Here is a 21,182-nt window from a genome sequence, read left to right as displayed (position 1 = left end):
AACAGGAGCAATAAATTGAACTGTAGGCTGTACTCCTCAAACTGACCAACATTTGTTCAGCAACTTTTGAAAATAAGTCATGGTTTGATTTTTATTCCACTTTAAAGTTTATTCTAAGACGCAATGTATTGCAAATTTTGTCATGTTTACAGCGTGACAAGCAACGTCAAACACACTGATGTCAGCGTACATTGAAGGCAATATTTATTTTGTATGAAAAAGAGGAAGTCTAAAGGATTCATAATTTTTAAAAGTTGCTGAACAAATGTTGGTCAGTTTGAGGAGTACAACCTTTAGTTTAATTTATTGCTCCTGTTACAGGAAGCACCCTGTATTTCACCCTTGCAAGAAATTAGCATGTAAGCTCCTAAGTAGGCCTATTTACATAGAGGCATGTTTTATTACTTACATAAATTATGATGATTAATTGAACTGAAATGGAAAATACACTCGGATTTTATCGGGCTTACTGTGAGGCTTAGTCAATTTGTGCAAAAAAAATCTATGACATTTATTTATTTATTTTATTTTATGAAATTCGTGTATTTTAGATATCTTTTTGGTAGGTAAGGTAACTGAATAATAAACTATGTAGTTGGTACATAATTTTGAGATTAGAGTATTTGAAATTAAACTTTAGTGAAGTAAATAATTAACATTCGATTATTTTTATGTTAAATAATAACGAACATAGGTAGTTGAAGAGACTCGTAATATGTTAACTAGTTATCGGAGTTTGAATAAATTAACCTAAATGTTAAAAAGGGTTTACATTTTACTACTATCTCCTAAAAGTTTTTTTGTAGTATACTTAACCTACTACAAATATTTATTAGGAGATCGTCTGTAGGTCATTCCTTTAAATATTTGCTCGTAGTAAAGAGTTCTTCTTTGATAATTATTTAAACATTCTTATCCTTTTTTCGCCCTTATCTTGACTATTAAGATGCCTAATTAACTTAAACAAATCACTAACGAACTGGTCGGCAATTCAAATTTATATTGTGATCAAGATGATATCAAAATATATCAGTCATGAGTGCATTTCGCTCGTACTCGTCCGTAGTTGTCCGTAGATACTGATGTAGTGCATAATTATATTCCATCGTATTTTCACGGAAACGTATGAACGTGTATTGCTACCTATTTCAGTCAGTCTCGGTACAAAAAGTACTGAGGTTGACTGAAGTAGCATGACAAATACGAACGTTTCCGAGAAAATACGAAGGAAAACAATTATGAATTACATCAGTACATGTATTGGCGCGAGCGGCTACTGACAATCATTTAGATACCTATCATATTGATGTCAAATTATAAGTTCGAATAGGCCTCCCAGGGTCCCAGGCTGCAGTCAACCGAGTTCCATAAACGAATAACTGAGTTGATTCAATTAACTCTAGTTTGAGTCAATCCGAAGTGGTTTTTTTGTTCGTTTTGAAACAGAAATCTGAAAGTATTGGATGGAACTGATTGCAATTTAAACTTTAACCTTGCTGGTTTGAATAAGCCCATTTGAACTTAATGGCAACTCAATTTGTTATTGATGTGGGTTTTCAGAAAAAAGTTAACCATTTACTTTTTTCGTAAACCTAACAATTCGGTTATTTCTACTCAGTTTTTTTTGTAAGCAGGTACATAGTAGGTATACCTAAGCAAATATTTTGTTACAATTCGACAAACATTTCTCTCAGTGCAGCACTTATTTTATCACGCGGGTAAATACATTAAATAATAAATTAACTGATTAACGCCCACGCTCTATATACTTCGTGCGCTCTACGTTGTTCGAGTGTTTTTGAATTATTTTTTCAAACTCCTTTTTTTATCTTTATCAAAATTTTATCTTTTTGTATCTTTAAAATAATGCGCTTGTTGATTAATGGGTCTATTATATACAGGGTGGAAAGTTAAGTCGGGCCCTGGAGGGAAACTACCTTAAATCCTTAAGCTGGCTCATTTTACTTAAAGGGAACATTCCTTTATTTTTAAAAAGAAACAAAACTGCATTAAAAGATTTTTTCTTTTATTCTTAAATTTTGCTTAACTAAAAAAATCTTGAGTACTAAATATTAGATTTTATGGATATTTTGTACGACAGACGAGTGCAAGACCTAATGTTTCTTGGAGAAATGTTATCATTAACATTAACTGTATCGACTAGTACAATAAAATTGCGAGTTATTATTTTTTGGAATTTTTAGTCGGTTCGAGTCCCGGGCGAGGCAAGCGAGTTTTAGAAAATCTTTGAATGCAGTTTTGTTTCTTTTTAAAAATAAAGAAATGTAAAATGAGCCAGCTTAAGTATTTAAGGTAGTTTCCCTCCAGGGCCCGACTTATCTTTCCACACTGTATATATACTTGCACCTACGGATACCAGCGCCAACCAGCTTTTAAATAGGTACTTACACCTACTTATATTGAGTTAGGTCCATTTGAGCGTTTCTTAATTTTTTTTGCTATTTTTATATATTGTGACCTTTTTTGCCACTTTTGTGTTAATTTTACTCAGAATGACGAGCTCTTTCGATCCTAATGGGATAAAAAATGTGTCAGAGTTTTTTTCCTATTGTGTTATCATTTGTATGGCGGTAACAAAAAGGAAAGTTTGAAAAATGAATGGAAATTTTAGCTCCCTTTTTTTCTCCTATAAGGATGAAAAGAGCTCGCGATCCCGACTAGAAATAACACAAAAGTGGCAAAAAAGGTCACAATATATAAAATGGCAAAAAATAAAAGAAATGCTCATTTCGTGATGCACTCTTAACGTTCTGTTTTTTTTTCTGCTATACCTAGTTATCTGTACATGTTCGTACGCATGTTTTGTGGTAGAGTTAGACCAAGAAAAGTCTGCAGAAATTTTGATATCCCACGCAGTGCAAGTGTTATTTATACGTCATAATTTGATAGAAGTTTGACGTTTAAAATAACACTGGCACTGCGTGGGCTATCAAAATCTCTGCAGACTTTTCTTGGTATAACTATAGTCACGAGTAAAAGTGCCTTTTATCTTATCTCATATCTTAGTACGTATAGGATAATTCTAATTCTAGGATGTCTGATTCTAGTTGTCAACAACAACAGTTGAATATCCGCAGTCATAATTTTCCATTGGTGTAGCAGCCAGTAGTGCTGGGCAATTTTCTTTATCGACGTCGATTTTTAAACACTAGACACTAGTACGAGTATCTGCGTTCAAAAACATTTTTGAAATAGATTTTCACTAACCCAAATAATATAATAAGTTTTTCAGACACTTACATCGTTATAATATTTTTCTCTTTTACTTTATCACATAATTACATATTACCGTACTTCTTACTTGTAGTATAAGTAGACATTATTATATTATTAAGCTAGTGTTTATTTTTTTACCAAATAAAATAGGTACATAAGTTTAGCATAAATCATGCTTAAATATAGTTGTATATACCAGCTGAGAGAGTAAAATGAGAGGTCATCAGTTAAGGCAGGGGACTCCAAACTTTTTTACCCATGGCCCGGATGGTTCTAGGGTAAATAGTTACGCCCCTGGCTGAACCCCTGGAGCCTGGCTCCCGCGGGCCGGACGCTTTGGGTGTCGGCGGGCCGGGGTTTGGAGAGCCCTGAGTTAACAGAAGGTGAAATTAACAAATCTACATTATTATCTTTAAGGATTTTTTTTCTTCAAACATGACCACTATTTAGACATTGTAAAAATTGTAAAAAAATATCGATAAGTAGAGTCACATCACTACACAAATCAACTAAATTGTGCAGCCGCCTTGTACGTATTGGTCACCAAACAATGCTTGCTCCAGTTCACAACATACATTCAAATAACATACATCTTTGCATCCATACAAGTTTTCCTATCAGTTTTATAACCAGTGATACGGACCGTTCGAATTTCAGTCAGTTTAGCTAATAGTGGCAAGCCAAAAGTTTGATTAATCCATAAGATATTGCGGAGATTTTTATTTTTGAGCAGTCCTGTAGCCAATCCTCACATGATGATATCACATGAATAAAATGAGATTGAGGAACCATTACTTCTCATTAAAGTGCGATCAAATACAGTGTGTCAAGTGTAATGCAACATATGTGGGACTTCACTGTTCAGTGTCTGTATTGTTGCCAAAACTCGCCTCATATTATGTTCAACATCAAGAGTTGAATTTATCGACACTATAAAATTTTGTCATAATTCAATTTCAACTGTGTGAAGTTGACTATTTTCTGGACTATGTGAAGATTTATGAAGACTGATTATTTAAATAGAAACTTGTGGCTAAAACCAGTTTTTATCACACCTTGAAATATTCTAGAGCGGAGTTATAAAACCATTAAGTTTTGTGATTATGATTTAAATCCAATCTTTGGATTCTGTGAACAAAGACTTTAAAGACTTTTTTGGCCCTATGTTGTGTTGTTAATTTCGATTGTGAATGTGGAAATAGACATTTGTCCAGTTATCGTTACACCTTAAAATATTCTAGAGCCGAGTTAAAAACCATTAAGTTTTGTGATCATTAATTAAATCCAATCTTTGGGCTCTGTGAATAAATACTTCAAAAAGACTAAAGACTTTTTTTGGCCCTATAGTGTGTGAATATTAATTTGGCCCTCGATTGTGATGTGAAAATAGGAATTTGTGGCTCTTAACATCACTTATCGTTACACCTTCAAAGATTCTAGAGCGGAGTTATATATAACTAAAACCATCAAGTTTAGTGATCATTATTTAAACCCTTGGACTCTGTGAACAAAGACTTCGAAAAACACTCAGTCTTTTTTTTGGCCCTATAATGTGTGAATGTTAAATTGGCCCTCAAATTTTATGATAATTTAAATCCAATTCTTGGACTCTATGAAAAACGCTTCGAAAACTTGGACTCTATGAACAAGGACTTTCAAAAATACTTTGGATTTTTTTTTGGCCCTACGATGTGTTAATTTGGCCCTCGATGGTGATGTGGAAGTGTTAATGTGGTTTGTGTCGGCAGCGCTGCTGGTGTGCTCGGTGCAAGGCCTGCAGCTGGACAGCCAGGCCTCCACACGAAGGCCGAGGGTCACGAAATACAGCAGAACGACCGTCGCTCCAGGGGGCACAACGGTGAGTATTCTTTTATAGACCTTTTGTTTACTGCTTGTCACGGGCCGGATTATGGTTAATTTTATTTAAAATCGAATACTATACTTCTTTAAGATTTGGGAATGTTATGTTATTTCTACCACAGAATAAATAATAGTACTAGATACAGAAGACTCACTCTCTAACAAAGCGCGTCTGTTACGATCAGGACAGATATGTCCGCTAGGTGGCGACAGCGCTACGCGCGGCTTATGGCTAGCCACCAAAATTGGTGTGGAATACTTTTAGCTACCTGTTGCAAAGCGACGAAATCGCGGAGTGAGCCACACGTGTTTCTACTCAGAATCACAAGCTCTTTAAAAAACCGGGCAAGTGCGAGTCGGACTCGCGCACGAAGGGTTCCGTACCATAATGCAAAACGGTCACCCATCCAAGTACTGACCCCGCCCGACGTTGATTAACTTCGGTCAAAAATCACGTTTGTTGTATGGGAGCCCCACTTAAATCTTTATTTTATTCTGTTTTTAGTATTTGTTGTTATAGCGGCAACAGAAATACATCATCTGTGAAAATTTCAACTGTCTATCTATCACGGTTCGTGAGATACAGCCTGGTGACAGGCGGACGGACGGACGGACGGACAGCAGAGTCTTAGTAATAGGGTCCCGTTTTACCCTTTGAGTACGGAACCCTAAAAATGAGTGAAAATGACCCCTGAAATGAATTACGCCCGGAATAATGAGCTTGATACTTGATTTAGCACTTAGCGTGGATCGACTCTATGTAATTTTGATTTGCGTTACGTTTTTACTCCTTTTGATCGATTACGGGAGACGAAGGGTGGTCAGTAATTTTATGTTGGATGTTTTCATCCATGAATTGCAGATGTCAGGGAAAGTCCTCTGAAACTAAAGCTTTTGTTGGTAAATACTGTTGAACGGTGAATTTAGCTTGAATTAGTGTCTCAACCACTTAACCACTAAAACAGCGAGCAATCTCAGCGAAATTTCCCAAGCGAGAACAGCAATTTGTTTATTTCTAAAGTTTCCCACTTTAACCCCCCTTTATTTATGTGGCACTTTTAGAGTCCTAATTACTTTTATTTACAAAGAGTACAGAATAAGTAATTTCATGGGTGTTAACGTGGACCCAATTTTATAAAAGTAGAAAGCGTTTCTTTCAAAAACTCAACCCTTTACTGCGCACAAAAGAGTTGTTATCTTTTATAGCCTCTTTGACGCTCATTTTCCTTAATGATTCTGATTAGGAAATAAACACAAACAGAGGGTTAAAAGTTCCTGGCCTACATTGAGGGGCACAAATATCACACCCACTCAGTTTTGGCCGTTTAAATAGACGTTTCTTAAACAACATTTGTTCTTGGGTATAACATTCCATTTCTGACCGCAGCTGCACTACTAGTACGAAAGCGTCAGTGTAGTGTTATTGTCAATTTCCATAGTAAAATGAATGGCAGTGCTGCTGTTGTTGGAAATGGACTGTCAGACTGTCACATGTCATGTACTTACCTGGCGCACTGACCCAAAGTTTGTCTTGGCCTCCAACACGACTGCTCGCCACTGATCCCGGTCCTGTGCAGTTTCTCGCCAGTCTTCAACCTGGAGTACGCGCAGATCAGCCTCCACCATCCACCCATCGATACCTAGGTCGAACGACCGGGCGGCGTGCTATCGGTTTTCCCTCAAACGCTCTTTTCACCGCCCGATCGCCTCCCATTCGCTCAAGATGGCCGAGCCACAGAAACAACAACAACAACATTTGTTTACGTGTTGAAATTCCCAAAATCCCTTTCAATTCTTCCCTCCCCGCTCCGCCCTGAATCCCCCGATCCCCGATCGCTCTCTAAACTTGTGTCACATATATTGTAACTAAGTAGCCCTAGCACAGCCCCCGGTCTTTTTGGGCTGTTACTGCACACTAACGCTGGTTTCAATTAAAATGTATAATTAGATATAGTGAAAAGTTTGCGTTACATATTTAATTCTAATGACTGTTTCTGAATTTACAGGAGGCGGTGACAGAACGGAGTTTATCAACGGCGACTTACCGCCTGCAGGGCAGCGGCGGGGAGACATGCATCCTGCTCACAGTAGACGCACTTATAGATATCTCTTATCTTACCAAGCTGAACGAGCGAGCGGTAAGTTCCCTTCTTTCTCAATCAAGTAGGCAATACGACACTGCTGACCTCGCTCTAGTTCAGTCCGATCACTAGTAGATCCCACTCGACGGATCGTCGCCAAGAATGTACAGAGTGACAGTAATTCCGGTGACAATGCAATAATATGCTAAAATGGAGGAGATTGATGCAGTCGGAAGGTAGCCGAAGGAACTCTTCGATGGAAAACCACAAACACTAGGCTCATTATAAAGGTCTCAAAAAGTACTCAATAGACATGCAAATGACAAAAAGCACAGCCAGCAATAAAAGCCACAAAGAAATATTTGGCTCAGCGATCGAAAATGAGACTTGGCCTCCGACACAAGACAGGCACTTTGTCCTGTGCGACCTCTCGCCAATTGGGTAGGTAAAGTTTTTTGAAGATAGGCAAATTATATTTTTTCCCGATAGTATTCATTATAGCGATCACGGAAATGCAGCTCTTTTATTTTTATATCATTTTATTGATTAAATATAATTTTTTAAATGATCGATATGACGTTTGTGAGGTGAAATGGCAGACTCGAGTAATTAATTCCTTGGCGCGTAGTAAATGGGACGAGATAGAAAAAAAATCGATGTCAACTGTCAGTGTCATTCTTGGAAAATAACTTGCAAATAATTGGAAAATAATGGTCGGACGAAACATTTGTGTTTTCTTGTAATTGGATGTCGGTGTGATTTCTAGAATAAGTATTTTTAACGTCCCTAGCACGATCAACACGGATATTTTGATAATGATAACGATTGCTTTCGACTACTTGGCACTGCTTCTTGGAGAACATTTTCATTAACACCTCCACCACGACTCTTGGACTGCTACACGAGTCATTTTGGATCTCAGTATCAACACAATAGATGGAGACGATCCCGGAAACGTTCGAATGGAAATAGAATATTACAGAGATGAACTCAAAGTGCGTCGTACCGTCTTGTAGGAAGTACAGACGTTACTTTCCAAATTCAGCGTATTTGAGCACACCAAAGTCTTTAACAGCGATTCGGTGCCAAGCTTTGAAGATATATTGGCCAAAATGGTAACTTATTATACGTTTGTGAGGACTATATAAACGTGATTGTTGTATTATACATACATAATGATTAAGATTGTAATAGTATTAATAACTAGGTCGTTATTGGCTATTATATATGGGCTCGGCAAGGTGTTCACAATATCTGAACACGCACGCCCTGATAATAGAGGCGTGTTCAGATATTTATGAGCACCCTAGCTGCACCAATATATCTGATGGCGACTGTACTTTAGAAAACTTATAATATAAATCCAAAATAATATAATATAAATCCAGTAAATTTCGTTTCGTTTTAATTTAAAATCCACAAATTATTATCCTTAAGCATTAACATTACAACAGTATATAGAATCACGCTGTGTGGCGTGCCCTTGAAGAGAGTTGAGAGGTTCAAATATGGTCAATATGGATAAGTATGTCTGTAGGGTAAATGTGCTTCACGTTGGGGCCTGTTTACATATTGATTAGTGTTGATTGCGGGTTTAATACATTTGCCACTATACACAAGTAGCAAGTGTATCAACTCGCAAAAATACTACATTTTTGCTTCCATTGAGGTATACATAGTAAGCACTATTCTCAAATTATGTGAGGAAATAAAACAAATTCAATTTAGTAAAGCGTATTTAATACGAGGGTCGCACTGAAATATTCGGGAATGGGACACTTAGAAATAACATAATAGAATGAGGCATATAATTTATAAAAATGTAACTCTTTATAAAACTTTTAAGGTATATTCCATTTGGTTGTCATTTATATTTAAAATTTACTGACAATTTGAAAATTGTATGTCGAACATTATTTGAATTTTTGGCCAAGTGATTTTTCGGATCACATTTTTAAACGGTTTTCAATATGCCCTCAGCGAACAAATAAAAGTTACAATGGGCTTCTGTTATTTTTTTATGAACTAGAGTTCATCGTACGCTCGTTTGCAGTTAAAATTATATATGAAAGTCACTTTCATTTTATCCCATGGGTGATCTTAAAGAAGCATGTCATTCCAAAGCGACGTCAAAATTTAAGATCGCATTTGTGCTGTTAATTAAAAAGACTGCCAAAAAAGTTGCATATCGGCAGATTTCGACATTCCTAAATATTCATATGACAACAGTAAAAAAATCTTTTATATATAGATATATGTAAAAAAAACTTCAATTCCGTTGGCTACTCTACGAATTTCATACAAAACCACTAAGGCCCCAAAATCGCCATACAAAAAGGACTTTGGGATTATGAGCCGTGTGCATTACAGAATGATTACTTTCAAAAGAAAATTTATATGCGTGGTCAGTTTGAGTTTAAGTATGCATTAAAATAAAGATTGACTGTCTAGATGCGACAGTTTTCTCTATTCCCGACATTTTCAGTGCAACCCTCGTAGGGGTAAAGTGACGCGAATACAATTAAAAAAACAACGCATATTCTTAGTTTATATTAAATGTAGATGGCTTTTTAGTTTTCACTTGGTCACAGAAATACGCTAAAAACCACTTTCAGAGTAGGTGTTTCTTGCGTTTTGGCTGTCCTTCTTGTGTCCTTCCACAGCATGAGCATGTCGTAAGTCCTGTTGTATTTGTCCCAGGACTTAGCAGGAAGCTAGTTATTCATTATTAAGTTTGCTTCTGCTTTAAAATGAGGCGGTGCATGCCGTCTATTCCAGGTCGTTTTCGTTTGAACTTGAACTCATTTTGTTTATTACGAGTATTAAAATAACAAGCGGTAACTTATTGAGTATTGCACAACGAATAAACTTTGCCGCCTTTTATTTGCATATTTTTTAATAGTACATTATTGTCGAGGCTCGGAAGTAGCTACTTGCAGGCTGAGGATTCGTTTTAAACGGACGACCTTGGGAGTCCGTTTAATTGAATCCGAAGCCAGCAAGTAGCCTTCCAGCCGAGTCATATATAGTGCTTTTCTCAAAAATGGTGCAAGAAACATAAATATCATAGAAACATTTTACAAAAGCAACGTTCTTACGTATATATTTTCACAGAGAAAAGCCCTTGCCGCCTTTTTATTTTTTTAATAAAAAAATAGAAGTGTATTTTTCTGCCGAAAATACGCCAACCTATTTGAGACAACTAAATAGCCGCGGTACTAATCATCTGTTTGGCTGTTTAATGGGCCTGTGCCTTCATTTGATATGGCCATTTGAACTTTTAAAAAGTTTGGAACTCGACAAATAATGGAATTTGTATGCAACATTGCAGTCCCAAAATCGAGACTGCAATGTTTTTAACTTTTTAATTTTTGACTGACCATAAACTCCGCGCTTCGCGACCTATTTTTTAGACGGCAAAGTCGACTTTGCCGTCCATTTTTGAGAAAAATTATATTACCATAGATACAAAGCATACGGTACGCGCATGCGTCAATCCGCGCGCACCGCGCAGCGCCCTTTCGCGGTGCTAAAGCGGTATCCAGACGGGACTGATCAAATCGGTCGATTTGATCAGAAATGAAATTGGCGTCAATCTCCAATTTTAGATTTATGGTGATATTAGACCCATTTAAATTGAAAAAATGCCCCATAACGAAAATACTAGCCTCACAAATTGGTGTTCTTGTGTCCGCACCTCATTTTATTGGTCATTATCGGCGGTTGAATTCGGCGAGCCAAATTGGCGTTTGCGTCCGTACGTCCCGATTCGATCGGGCAATTTAATCAGATTGGCGAAAAATTGACTAATTTGGATACGCCTTAAGCAACATCGAGTTCACGATAATTTGACATATAATAATAATAGATTTTTAGCATAAGTTGCATTTCATAAAACTTAACCCGAAACCATTTGTACATTTTCAAGTCAAAGATAAAGACATGTTGGTTTTAAAATTTTAATAAGTATAGACCATAACATTGTCATGATCTTGTAACATTGTTAAAATAAGAGAGTCTCCCATTTTCATTTTATTGCATTTTTTATAAAATGTCTTTAGATTCTCGGGATATCTTGGTCCTAATTCGATTGCTCTTTTTTATGGAAATAATTATATCCTTCAGATTCACAGGATGCTCGAGGCTTAGCCGAATAACACTGCAAGGAAGTATGTCATGGCTCAATGGTTCTAATTAGCCATCAGTATAATACCGCCAATGAATGTTTACATCCACCTGAAAATAAGAACAATATTCATAAAATGAGGATAACCACACAAAACTAACAGATGGTTGAAATTGTTAGAAAAAATTAGACCGATTTCTTGTTTACGAACTTAACAGCTCATGGCAATTTAATAATAAAAATCAAAACACAAGTGAAGAAAGTTTTCTGTACCTATGTATTTCACGGATACGTACTCCTGTACGGCCATTGCTCCTCTAATTCAACGGCATTGTGCTTATCACTGTTATGATAATAATTTCAAATTTGTAGAATCTGCTCGCAATCTCGTATGAACTCGCTTATTTTTCTTGCAAAACTCTGTCCAAGGGTCAGCGTAGGGGCCGTCGTGTAGGGGTGGGGAAGAAAACGTTGTCCAATAATTTATGCAGTGTCAAGTTATCGAAAGTAAATTCAATCTTTGTCCAAATACGCGCAGATGTCGTGGGGAATCAGAAGTCCGTGGGTCGTGCTGAGGTCGCCGAAAATCTCAATGATAACATTAATAGCAATTCGCAAGGTAACATGAGGCTTGTCCGTTATTTTTCGGGAATGAGAGCTAAGTGACACTGACAGTTGACATCGATTTTTTTTCTATCGCGTCCCATTTACTACGCGCCAAGGAATTAATTACTCGAGTCTGCCATTTCACCTCACAAACGTCATATCGATCATTTAAAAAATTATATTTAATCAATAAAATGATATAAAAATAAAAGAGCTGCATTTCCGTGATCGCTATAATGAATACTATCGGGAAAAAATATAATTTGCCTATCTTCAAAAAACTTTACCTACCCAATTGTTGACTCGAAGTTCGCGCAGATCCGCCTCCACCATGTCGCGCCAGCCATATCTGGGGCGTCCGATAGGACTATGCTGTTATAATATTTGTATTTGTGGTTACAGGACGCGAACACATTCGTGCCGAACAACGCGAATGTGGGGGGTGTGTGCAAGGAGGGGGATGCCGAGCAGCTCGTCATCTCCTTTAAGGAATTCACACTCGAATTCTCGTTCGCTAAGGTATTCCACCATCTTCTATTAGTGAGCTGAGGGTTACTCTGTATTGGATTAGAAATTTGGAGATCTGAAAGAGATACTCGATTAAAGTATTTTGTCTAAAACCAGTAATGGGCTATATAATATTAAAAAATTTGGCGTTTTGAACACATATTATAAACATAATTATTTAAAACCGGGTCTATTGCAATTTTTTTCGCCTTTAATCTCGACTTTTGCTCGAGACGCGTTGGCAGACCAACGCAGTCTATTTCTGAGCAATCTTCGACTTTAAATAATATATTTAATGCCTGTGTATCCTTTGCGCTACGACATGGGGGTCCTTCAAGAAACAGGTATTTATGGTTCCCAAGAATCTCAAGGGTCGGCAACGCTTAAGTGCCTCATGTCATGTGATATTGCTTATATCCATGGGCCACGATGACTGCTTCCCACCCATCAGGCGGCTCGTCTGTTATTATATAAAAAAGTGTTGTTATTAAAAAGCCGTAACATAATTTCTATGACCTTTTCAGACACCAGGCGGTGAGCGATGGTATTCCGGCAACATCAAACTGAGCTACAACTCCAGCGCCAGAATCTTGGAGCACGCTGCCAAGCAAGGACGTAGGGTAGTTCTGACAACCGACTCTCGAAATCTTCTGTTTCCTACTCCGGTCGGCAAATCGTTCTTCTGTCCTGAGGAGACAGTAATAGACCTCAATGAGGATGAGACTAGGTAAGCATCTAAACACTCATAATGCACTCATCATTATTATTCTGGATCATGCACTTAAACAGTGACAAAGAGTAGTTCTTTCAACCAACTAGCGATACCTTCTGTTCCCTACTCCGGCAAATCGTTCTTCTGTCCTGAGGAGACGGTTATAGACCTCACGGAGGACGCTATGGTAAGGATAACACGTTAAGCCAAGCAAGGACGTCGGGTAGTTCTGACAACCGACTCTCGAAATCTTCTGTTTCCTACTCCGGTCGGCAAATCGTTCTTCTGTCCTGAGGAGACAGTAATAGACCTCAATGAGGATGAGACTAGGTAAGCATCTAAACACTCATAATGCTAATTTCTGGATCATGCACTTACACATTACACAGTGACAAGGAGTAGTTCTTTCAACCAACTAGCGATACCTTCTGTTCCCTACTCCGGCAAATCGTTCTTCTGTCCTGAGGAGACGGTTATAGGCCTCACGGAGGATGATAGTTAAGGATAACACGTTAAGCCAAGCAAGGACGTCGGGTAGTTCTGACAACCGACTCGCGAAATCTTCTGTTTCCTACTCCGGTCGGCAAATCGTTCTTCTGTCCTGTGGAGACAGTAATAGACGTCAATGAGGATGAGACTAGGTAAGCATCTAAACACTCATAATGCTAATTTCTGGATCATGCACTTACACATTACACAGTGACAAGGAGTAGTTCTTTCAACCAACTAGCGATACCTTCTGTTCCCTACTCCGGCAAATCGTTCTTCTGTCCTGAGGAGACGGTTATAGGCCTCACGGAGGATGATAGTTAAGGATAACACGTTAAGCCAAGCAAGGACGTCGGGTAGTTCTGACAACCGACTCGCGAAATCTTCTGTTTCCTACTCCGGTCGGCAAATCGTTCTTCTGTCCTGAGGAGACAGTAATAGACCTCAATGAGGATGAGACTAGGTAAGCATCTAAACACTCATAATGCTGATTTCTGGATCATGCACTTAAACAGTGACAAAGAGTAGTTCTTTCAACCAACTAGCGATACCTTCTGTTCCCTACTCCGGCAAATCGTTCTTCTGTCCTGAGGAGACGGTTATAGACCTCACGGAGGACGATATGGTAAGGAAAACACGTTAAGCCAAGCAAGGACGTCGGGTAGTTCTGACAACCGACTCTCGAAATCTTCTGTTCCCTACTCCGGTCGGCAAATCGTTCATCTGTCCTGAGGAGACAGTAATAGACCTCAATGAGGATGAGACTAGGTAAGCATCTAAACACTCATAATGCACACATCATTATTATTCTGGATCATGCACTTAAACAGTCACAAGGAATAGTTCTTTCAACCAACTAGCGATATCTTCTGCTCCCTACTCCGGCAAATCGTTCTTCTGTCCTGAGGAGACGGTTATAGGCCTCACGGAGGATGATACTAGGTAAGGATAACACGTTACGCCAAGCAAGGACATCGGGTCCTTCTGACAACCGACTCTCGAAATCTTCTGTTCCCTACTCCGGTCGGCAAATCGTTCTTCTGTCCTGAGGAGACAGTAATAGACCTCAATGAGGATGAGACTAGGTAAGCATCTAAACACTCATAATGCACACATCATTATTATTCTGGATCATGCACTTAAACAGTCACAAGGAATAGTTCTTTCAACCAACTAGCGATACCTTCTGTTCCCTACTCCGGCAAATCGTTCTTCTGTCCTGAGGAGACGGTTATAGACCTCACGGAGGACGATATGGTAAGGATAACACGTTAAGCCAAGCAAGGACGTCGGGTAGTTCTGACAACCGACTCTCGAAATCTTCTGTTTCCTACTCCGGTCGGCAAATCGTTCTTCTGTCCTGAGGAGACAGTAATAGACCTCAATGAGGATGAGACTAGGTAAGCATCTAAACACTCATAATGCACACATCATTATTATTCTGGATCATGCACTTAAACAGTCACAAGGAATAGTTCTTTCAACCAACTAGCGATACCTTCTGCTCCCTACTCCGGCAAATCGTTCTTCTGTCCTGAGGAGACGGTTATAGACCTCACGGAGGATGATAGTTAAGGATAACACGTTACGCCAAGCAAGGACATCGGGTCGTTCTGACAACCGACTCTCGAAATCTTCTGTTCCCTACTCCGGTCGGCAAATCGTTCATCTGTCCTCAGGAGGCGGTTATAGATCTTACTGAGGATGCGATTAGGTGAGTGAACTTAGGAATCAGGATACAAAAACATACCGGTCAAAATCATAACCCTCCTTTTGTGTTGCCGTAGTCGGGTAATTAAGTAGGCAAGAGGAGTAGTTCTCTCAACCAACTCGCGATGCCTTCTGTTCCCTACACCGGGTGGGTCACTTTTAAAATCTGCTGTTTGTTACTTCGATCGGGACGTCATTCTTCGACCCCGAGAAGACGGTTAGATGTAGACACAAAACATCTAAAAACAGACGGCTCTCTCCAAAATCTTGTAAATTTTTCTGTTTACACCGATCGGTCAGTGACTTGGTTGGTTTAGCTTAAGCTTTTTCTTGTCTAGAGCTTATAAGTGTTATATTTATAAGTCATAATTTCATAGAAGTTTGACGTTTAAAATAACACTTGCATTACGTGTACTATCACAATCGTTGCATCAGACTTATCTCGACTGACTGTCTGACTCTAGTCTATGTTCTGTTAAGTAAATATCTTCTTCTGCATTTCGCCGAATCGAAATTTCTTTTTTTTGTCCAGCATTTGACGTCTTTTAGACGCGGTTTACTAATTACATATTTTTAATTTTTCAGTCCAGCCATCGCTCACAAGGCCAAGCTGTACCTCCGCCAAATGCGTCTCCAAGCCTTCATGTTCAAACGCGATGGTGAATTCGGTCCCCCCTGGCACTGTTCCGACTCCGCCCGAGCGCGTTCCGAGACTGCCCCTGTCGCCGTCGGCGCTGCGCTCGCGATAGCCACCGCTGGTACTCTGGTCTGTTACGCCATCTGGCGCTATTTGAAGGTCAAGAAGGTACAATATGACACGATGGAGTGAAGGGGTTAATTGCGTTCTGGACGTTTTTGTTGCTTTTTTAGGGATGTGCGCGATCGAAAATATCGATAGCAGAAAGTTAAAAATTCCAATAAGGGTTTTTTGATAGGAGTTTTCTTCACTAACTGACAGTTGTCAGATCTAATACCAAAGTTCGATTATGAAATTAAGATTACATTTTGCTCAATCTTAATTGAGCCACAGGGATGGTAATAATTTCACCATCGATCTGCAAATGTGTCAAGTCAAAACCCTAATTTGGTGGATTATTTACATCTTTAATTGTAAAGCAGCTTTATGACTTGATTTTTATAGGGGTATCCAGACGGGACTGACGAAATCAGTCGATTTGTTCAGGAAAATAATTGGTCTATCTCATCTAGCGTCCACACGTACACAAATTAAATCACCAATTTGCATTCTACTATGAAAATTGGCATTTTTGTGATGCCGCATCTGCTGATGTGATCGGGGAATCAAATTGGTATTTGCGCCACCATAGCCCTGTTCGATCGGAGAATTTCATCAGATTGGCGAAAAATTGTCTCGTCTATACAACTTAAAGCAGCTTTATGACTTGATTTTTATGTTTGATGAAATAATTGCTAGTAAAATGATGGAACTTTAGATAAGAGTATGGAAACGGTTCTAATGGTATTTGTAACTTCGTGAAAGGAGTTAAAAGGAGTTGCTATTTCATCTCACGCTTTATTTTTTGATGCGTGTGTGATATTTTACGATTTTAATACTTTTCGTGGCTGTATTATTTTGTGGGTGAAGTTCAGAACGCATTGTATGTAATTTGTATGTAAGCTAAGATAGTGAGATCTCAAAACTAATTATGCCAATGTCGATACCTTTTTAGAGCGGTAGACCAAACTGATGTCAATTTGACGTTTGACAAGTTGTCAGATTTGACGTACGCAAGTGAGATAAGTAATATATGGTTCGCAACGCTAAGCGCAAATTCATTGTTGCCATATCATAAAATTACACGTTAAAGTTGGTAGGCCTGTATTTTAAATAGGAATTTGAAATGTCCATATCATGCGATATAATTTCCTTAGCGCAGTTCCTCTAGTGATGTGAAATGAAATATCGATATTACGATATCGTTTTTGAACCCATTTTTTTGTAAACAAAATTGAAAGCGAGGGAGTATATGGATGATATTATAATAAAAAGATTTCCATCTATATTATAATAGTGTAATGGACGAAATGTGAATTAAAAAGGCAGTAAGTCTGCGAGAAAGTTAGTAATAGTTGTTTAAAAATGTTGTTGACGGTTGATTATTAATGTAAAAAAATATTTAATCCCAACCTATATAACCCCAAAGTTCCCATAGGTTAGATCCTTTTATTTACTAAAAAAACTAAGAAAATTGGCTTACACTCATTGGAATTATAATTTAGAGTCAATTTACTTGAGGACTATAATTAGTGCATCATAATCATTATAATAGGTACATATCACATGATAATAATTATATAATTTAGCGTTCATTGTAATGAATATGGAGGATATATGATATATTTGTTTGCGGTAGCGGACACTAATGAGTACGTGTACAAGCAATAAGTACGTTTTTATTATGCCCGTCGTATGACACATGGCTGAATCGATGTTGTATTGTGCGCAAAACTTGGGGTTACTAGTGTCGTATCGTATTGTAGAGTTAAGATTATATGCTTCAGGGGTCTGAAAAAACTGAACCGGTTGGTGATCAACGATTACACTTAAGGCTCATTTAGACGGTGCGAGAAGTCCCATGCGAGTAGGGTTGCCATATGGAAGAATTAAATGTCCTGATAAAAATCGTGACATCACCCTAAAAATCCGGACATTTCTTGTAACAGAGATTTGGCGTAGCTTGAACGACGCCCCGGCGGCGCGCTGCTCGGTGTACTGTATCGTTGAAAGAAATATTATTGTTTTCGTTCATTACTTACTAATGCTTTGTTAACTTTGTAATAAATATATCTCATAAAAACATTTTTATAAGGTCATTCCTAAAAATCCGGACACTTGCCAAGTCCGGCAGCAATCCGGACAAAGGGTCAAAAATCCTGACATGACCAGGACAAATCCGGACGTATGCGAGTTTCATTAACATGGCGGTTTTTTATCGATCGGTTGAATTGGATGTAACCAACAACAGTCCGCAATGTAATTAAAATCTCATGTGAGTTCGCGCGCCGTCTAAATCAGCGCTTATGTACCTAAGTACTTACTCAAAATCTGTAGGTAACTTTCTATCACGGATTGAAATAATATGCATATCCAAATGCATATCAGTGCTGTTAACAAGATTATATTTAAAATTGTATACTTTTCTAGGATAATGAGTTTCTTGACTTAAATATATACACAAATATTGTATTTTACTACTTGGTGAAAATGGTGAATAAGATAGGTAACAACCACCATCATTTGCTTGATGCTTGAAAGCGTGGTCCTCTATAATGAGGATATAACTGTCAGCAGCTTAGGATATCATGGATTGAGTTCGGATTCAAAAAGCAAGAGTGTCACTGTAGTATTTATACCACAAAGACCTATGAATTGTATTAAATTTACGTTCCTATAGCGTTTATTAAGACCTGTACCTGATGCACTGCAGAGCTATTGAAAAATAACAAACTATTACAGTACGGATATGATGGTCGTTCTTGTCTACGTGACAGCGTGATAAAACGGTGTCCGTCACTTTATACCACGGTGTTATAAAGTGACAGTTATTTTATCACGTGGATAAAGATATCATGGCTGGTCTTGATGGCTCTAAGCATTGTCACTCAGTTTTGTCATGGCAATGATTATATATAACCAGCTGCTTCTTAATACGTTCTTCCTCTTATTATAAACGTTTATTTTGAAGTAACAAAATACAATGAAATTTCTTTTGATCCCCTGGACCTGTTGTTATAATTATGTTCAATATCTAATCTATATATATGCACGTTCTTTATCTATTTAAGATCAATTTAATTATAAAACCTACGAGATTTAAATTCTATATATTATTGACTTATAGGGTACATGGTATTGACAAAAACATATCATTTTTGTCATATGATTAATTATAAGCATTTCTTTACTTCGGAACATTTAAACCCCAATACTTCCAGTATACCTCTGCAAAGTAGCATCGCTTTTTTGTATAACTGTCTTTATCACAAGGCATACAGGCTCTAACAATTCTACTATTATACTTATTTGTAATATTATACTCAAATATTTATAAGCAAAAGAGAAATAACTAGTATTAAAGACGAGATGCCGAGATTTTCGTGGCATTTTTTAATTGTCATAGTGACGTCTCTCTCGTTATCGACCAATGATATATGTATACATATCGATACATATAGCACACAACATATTACACAAGATTAAGCGTAGAGGCAAACAACAGGCGTCCTTACCGCTAAAGATCAATTTCTTCCAGATATCTTTTGAGTAGTTGCGAATGTGAAATTGAAATAATAAAGTCACTATGACAATTCAATAATGCCACGAAAATTCCGGCCTCTGCTAAAGACACTAGTGGCCAAGTTTTGTTAGTTAAGCGCTACGTGTTAAAGCTTGAGTCTAAAATTTGTTTATCGTAACCTAATACTCATCAATTACTATTATACATATCGTTTAATCTAAGTTAATGTAACATGCGTTTTGTGATCACTGTCGTGTAAGTTTGTATCTTATTTGTATGCATCTAGGGTTGCATTTAGCTTAAGTTAGATATATAGTCCCTCAGTCTTGCTTGCTGTACATATGGAGAGCTTTCGTTTCGCCGAATACAGAATTCCACTTTTATATTTAATCTACTTGGATTTTTCGATATATTTATACATACAGGCATGATGCTTTTTTCGTCTAATGTAAATATTTCTTGTCTCGTAAGCCACTTTTCGAATTTTTCGATTTGAATCGCACTATTGTTTGTATTTCAAATAATATATCATTTTAAGAAACTCTGAATATTTCTGAAACATTTTCTAGTAGAAAGATATTCTATTTTCCTAATGGTTTTGTATGGGACTCCTGTAGTTTGTTTCCTCAATAGTTTGATAGCATTACGAAGGTATCGGTGCATTTGTATTTAAAAAATAATGTTGTATTAAAAATATTATATGCCATACGATTTGTCTTCCAGTAACATTGATCTTAACAATAGCGTAAAGTATTGTAGCTTATTATACATATACATAATTATGGTCATAGTCAAAGGTGGTGGTGTTATGGTAGATTGCTATACTCTGTATCTTTAGGTTTTTAAATAAATGTAAACAAAAAATTTGCACATTTGCGGGTAGTTATAACATTTATTGGTTAACCGACCAAGTACAAAACCGCCTGGATCCGTCTCTGACCTGACTTTAACCTACATTATTTGATCGTGTAATGTTTTCATCTACCCTCAACTGGCTTAAAGAGCCATTTGAGGGTAGATTTTGTTTACTTTTATTTAAATATCTAAAGATACAGTCATAAGATAGGACGGAGCAAGAGTCATTGACTTTAGTCGTGTCTAAATACTCTAAATTATAAGAAGTGTAATAAACTCAAAACACCAATTACAGATATTTTGGTAAAAGCATAACATTCACCACTAAATAATATCTAAGTGACATATCTCAAATTATTGTAATTTAGTGCGTTCATTTATTGAATTGTCTTTATGAATAAATGACGTCGAAATGACTTGTTGTTGTTATTTTTTCTCATACCAAATAATCCTATAAAGTTGTAAGTTGTTGGTGTATTGGAAGCTGCTAATACCAAAATACTAAGTGGAAGAAATGGGTTGTTATAGTGAACAACTTCTTCAACTGTATATGAACGAAATCGTGGATGGAACCAGTCCAAAATACATATTATGAATAATCCAATTAGTACATATCCATTAATTATGCATTTTGGGTTAGAAATTGTAAGTATACGTAAGGATACTTATTTATAATTTCGACATAAAGTTGGGAAACAGCGCCATCTGTAGTCAGTGACAAGAACTAACTAGTATCGATG

The 21,182-nt window shown here is 37.4% G+C and overlaps 1 protein-coding gene across 1 annotated transcript in view; it reads left to right on the top strand.

The window, feature by feature from the left end:
* The window catches only part of LOC134675942 (uncharacterized), a 42,497-nt gene extending 21,639 nt beyond the window's left edge, over positions 1-20,858 (top strand). Inside the window, exons 2-7 of the mRNA XM_063534287.1 lie at positions 4,986-5,095; positions 7,104-7,235; positions 12,313-12,429; positions 12,942-13,144; positions 15,914-20,398; positions 20,637-20,858. Coding sequence (XP_063390357.1) covers positions 4,986-5,095; positions 7,104-7,235; positions 12,313-12,429; positions 12,942-13,144; positions 15,914-16,157 — 806 coding nt within the window. The 3' untranslated portion in view covers positions 16,158-20,398; positions 20,637-20,858. The remainder of the gene's footprint in view (positions 1-4,985; positions 5,096-7,103; positions 7,236-12,312; positions 12,430-12,941; positions 13,145-15,913; positions 20,399-20,636) is intronic.
* The last annotated feature ends 324 nt before the right edge of the window (positions 20,859-21,182 follow it).

Source organism: Cydia fagiglandana, chromosome 23 (genome assembly GCF_963556715.1).
Source record: "Cydia fagiglandana chromosome 23, ilCydFagi1.1, whole genome shotgun sequence".
NCBI classification, from domain to species: Eukaryota; Metazoa; Arthropoda; class Insecta; order Lepidoptera; family Tortricidae; genus Cydia; species Cydia fagiglandana.
The sequence above is the reverse complement of the archived record's forward strand: the minus strand, read 5'-3'. Positions and strand labels throughout refer to the sequence as shown.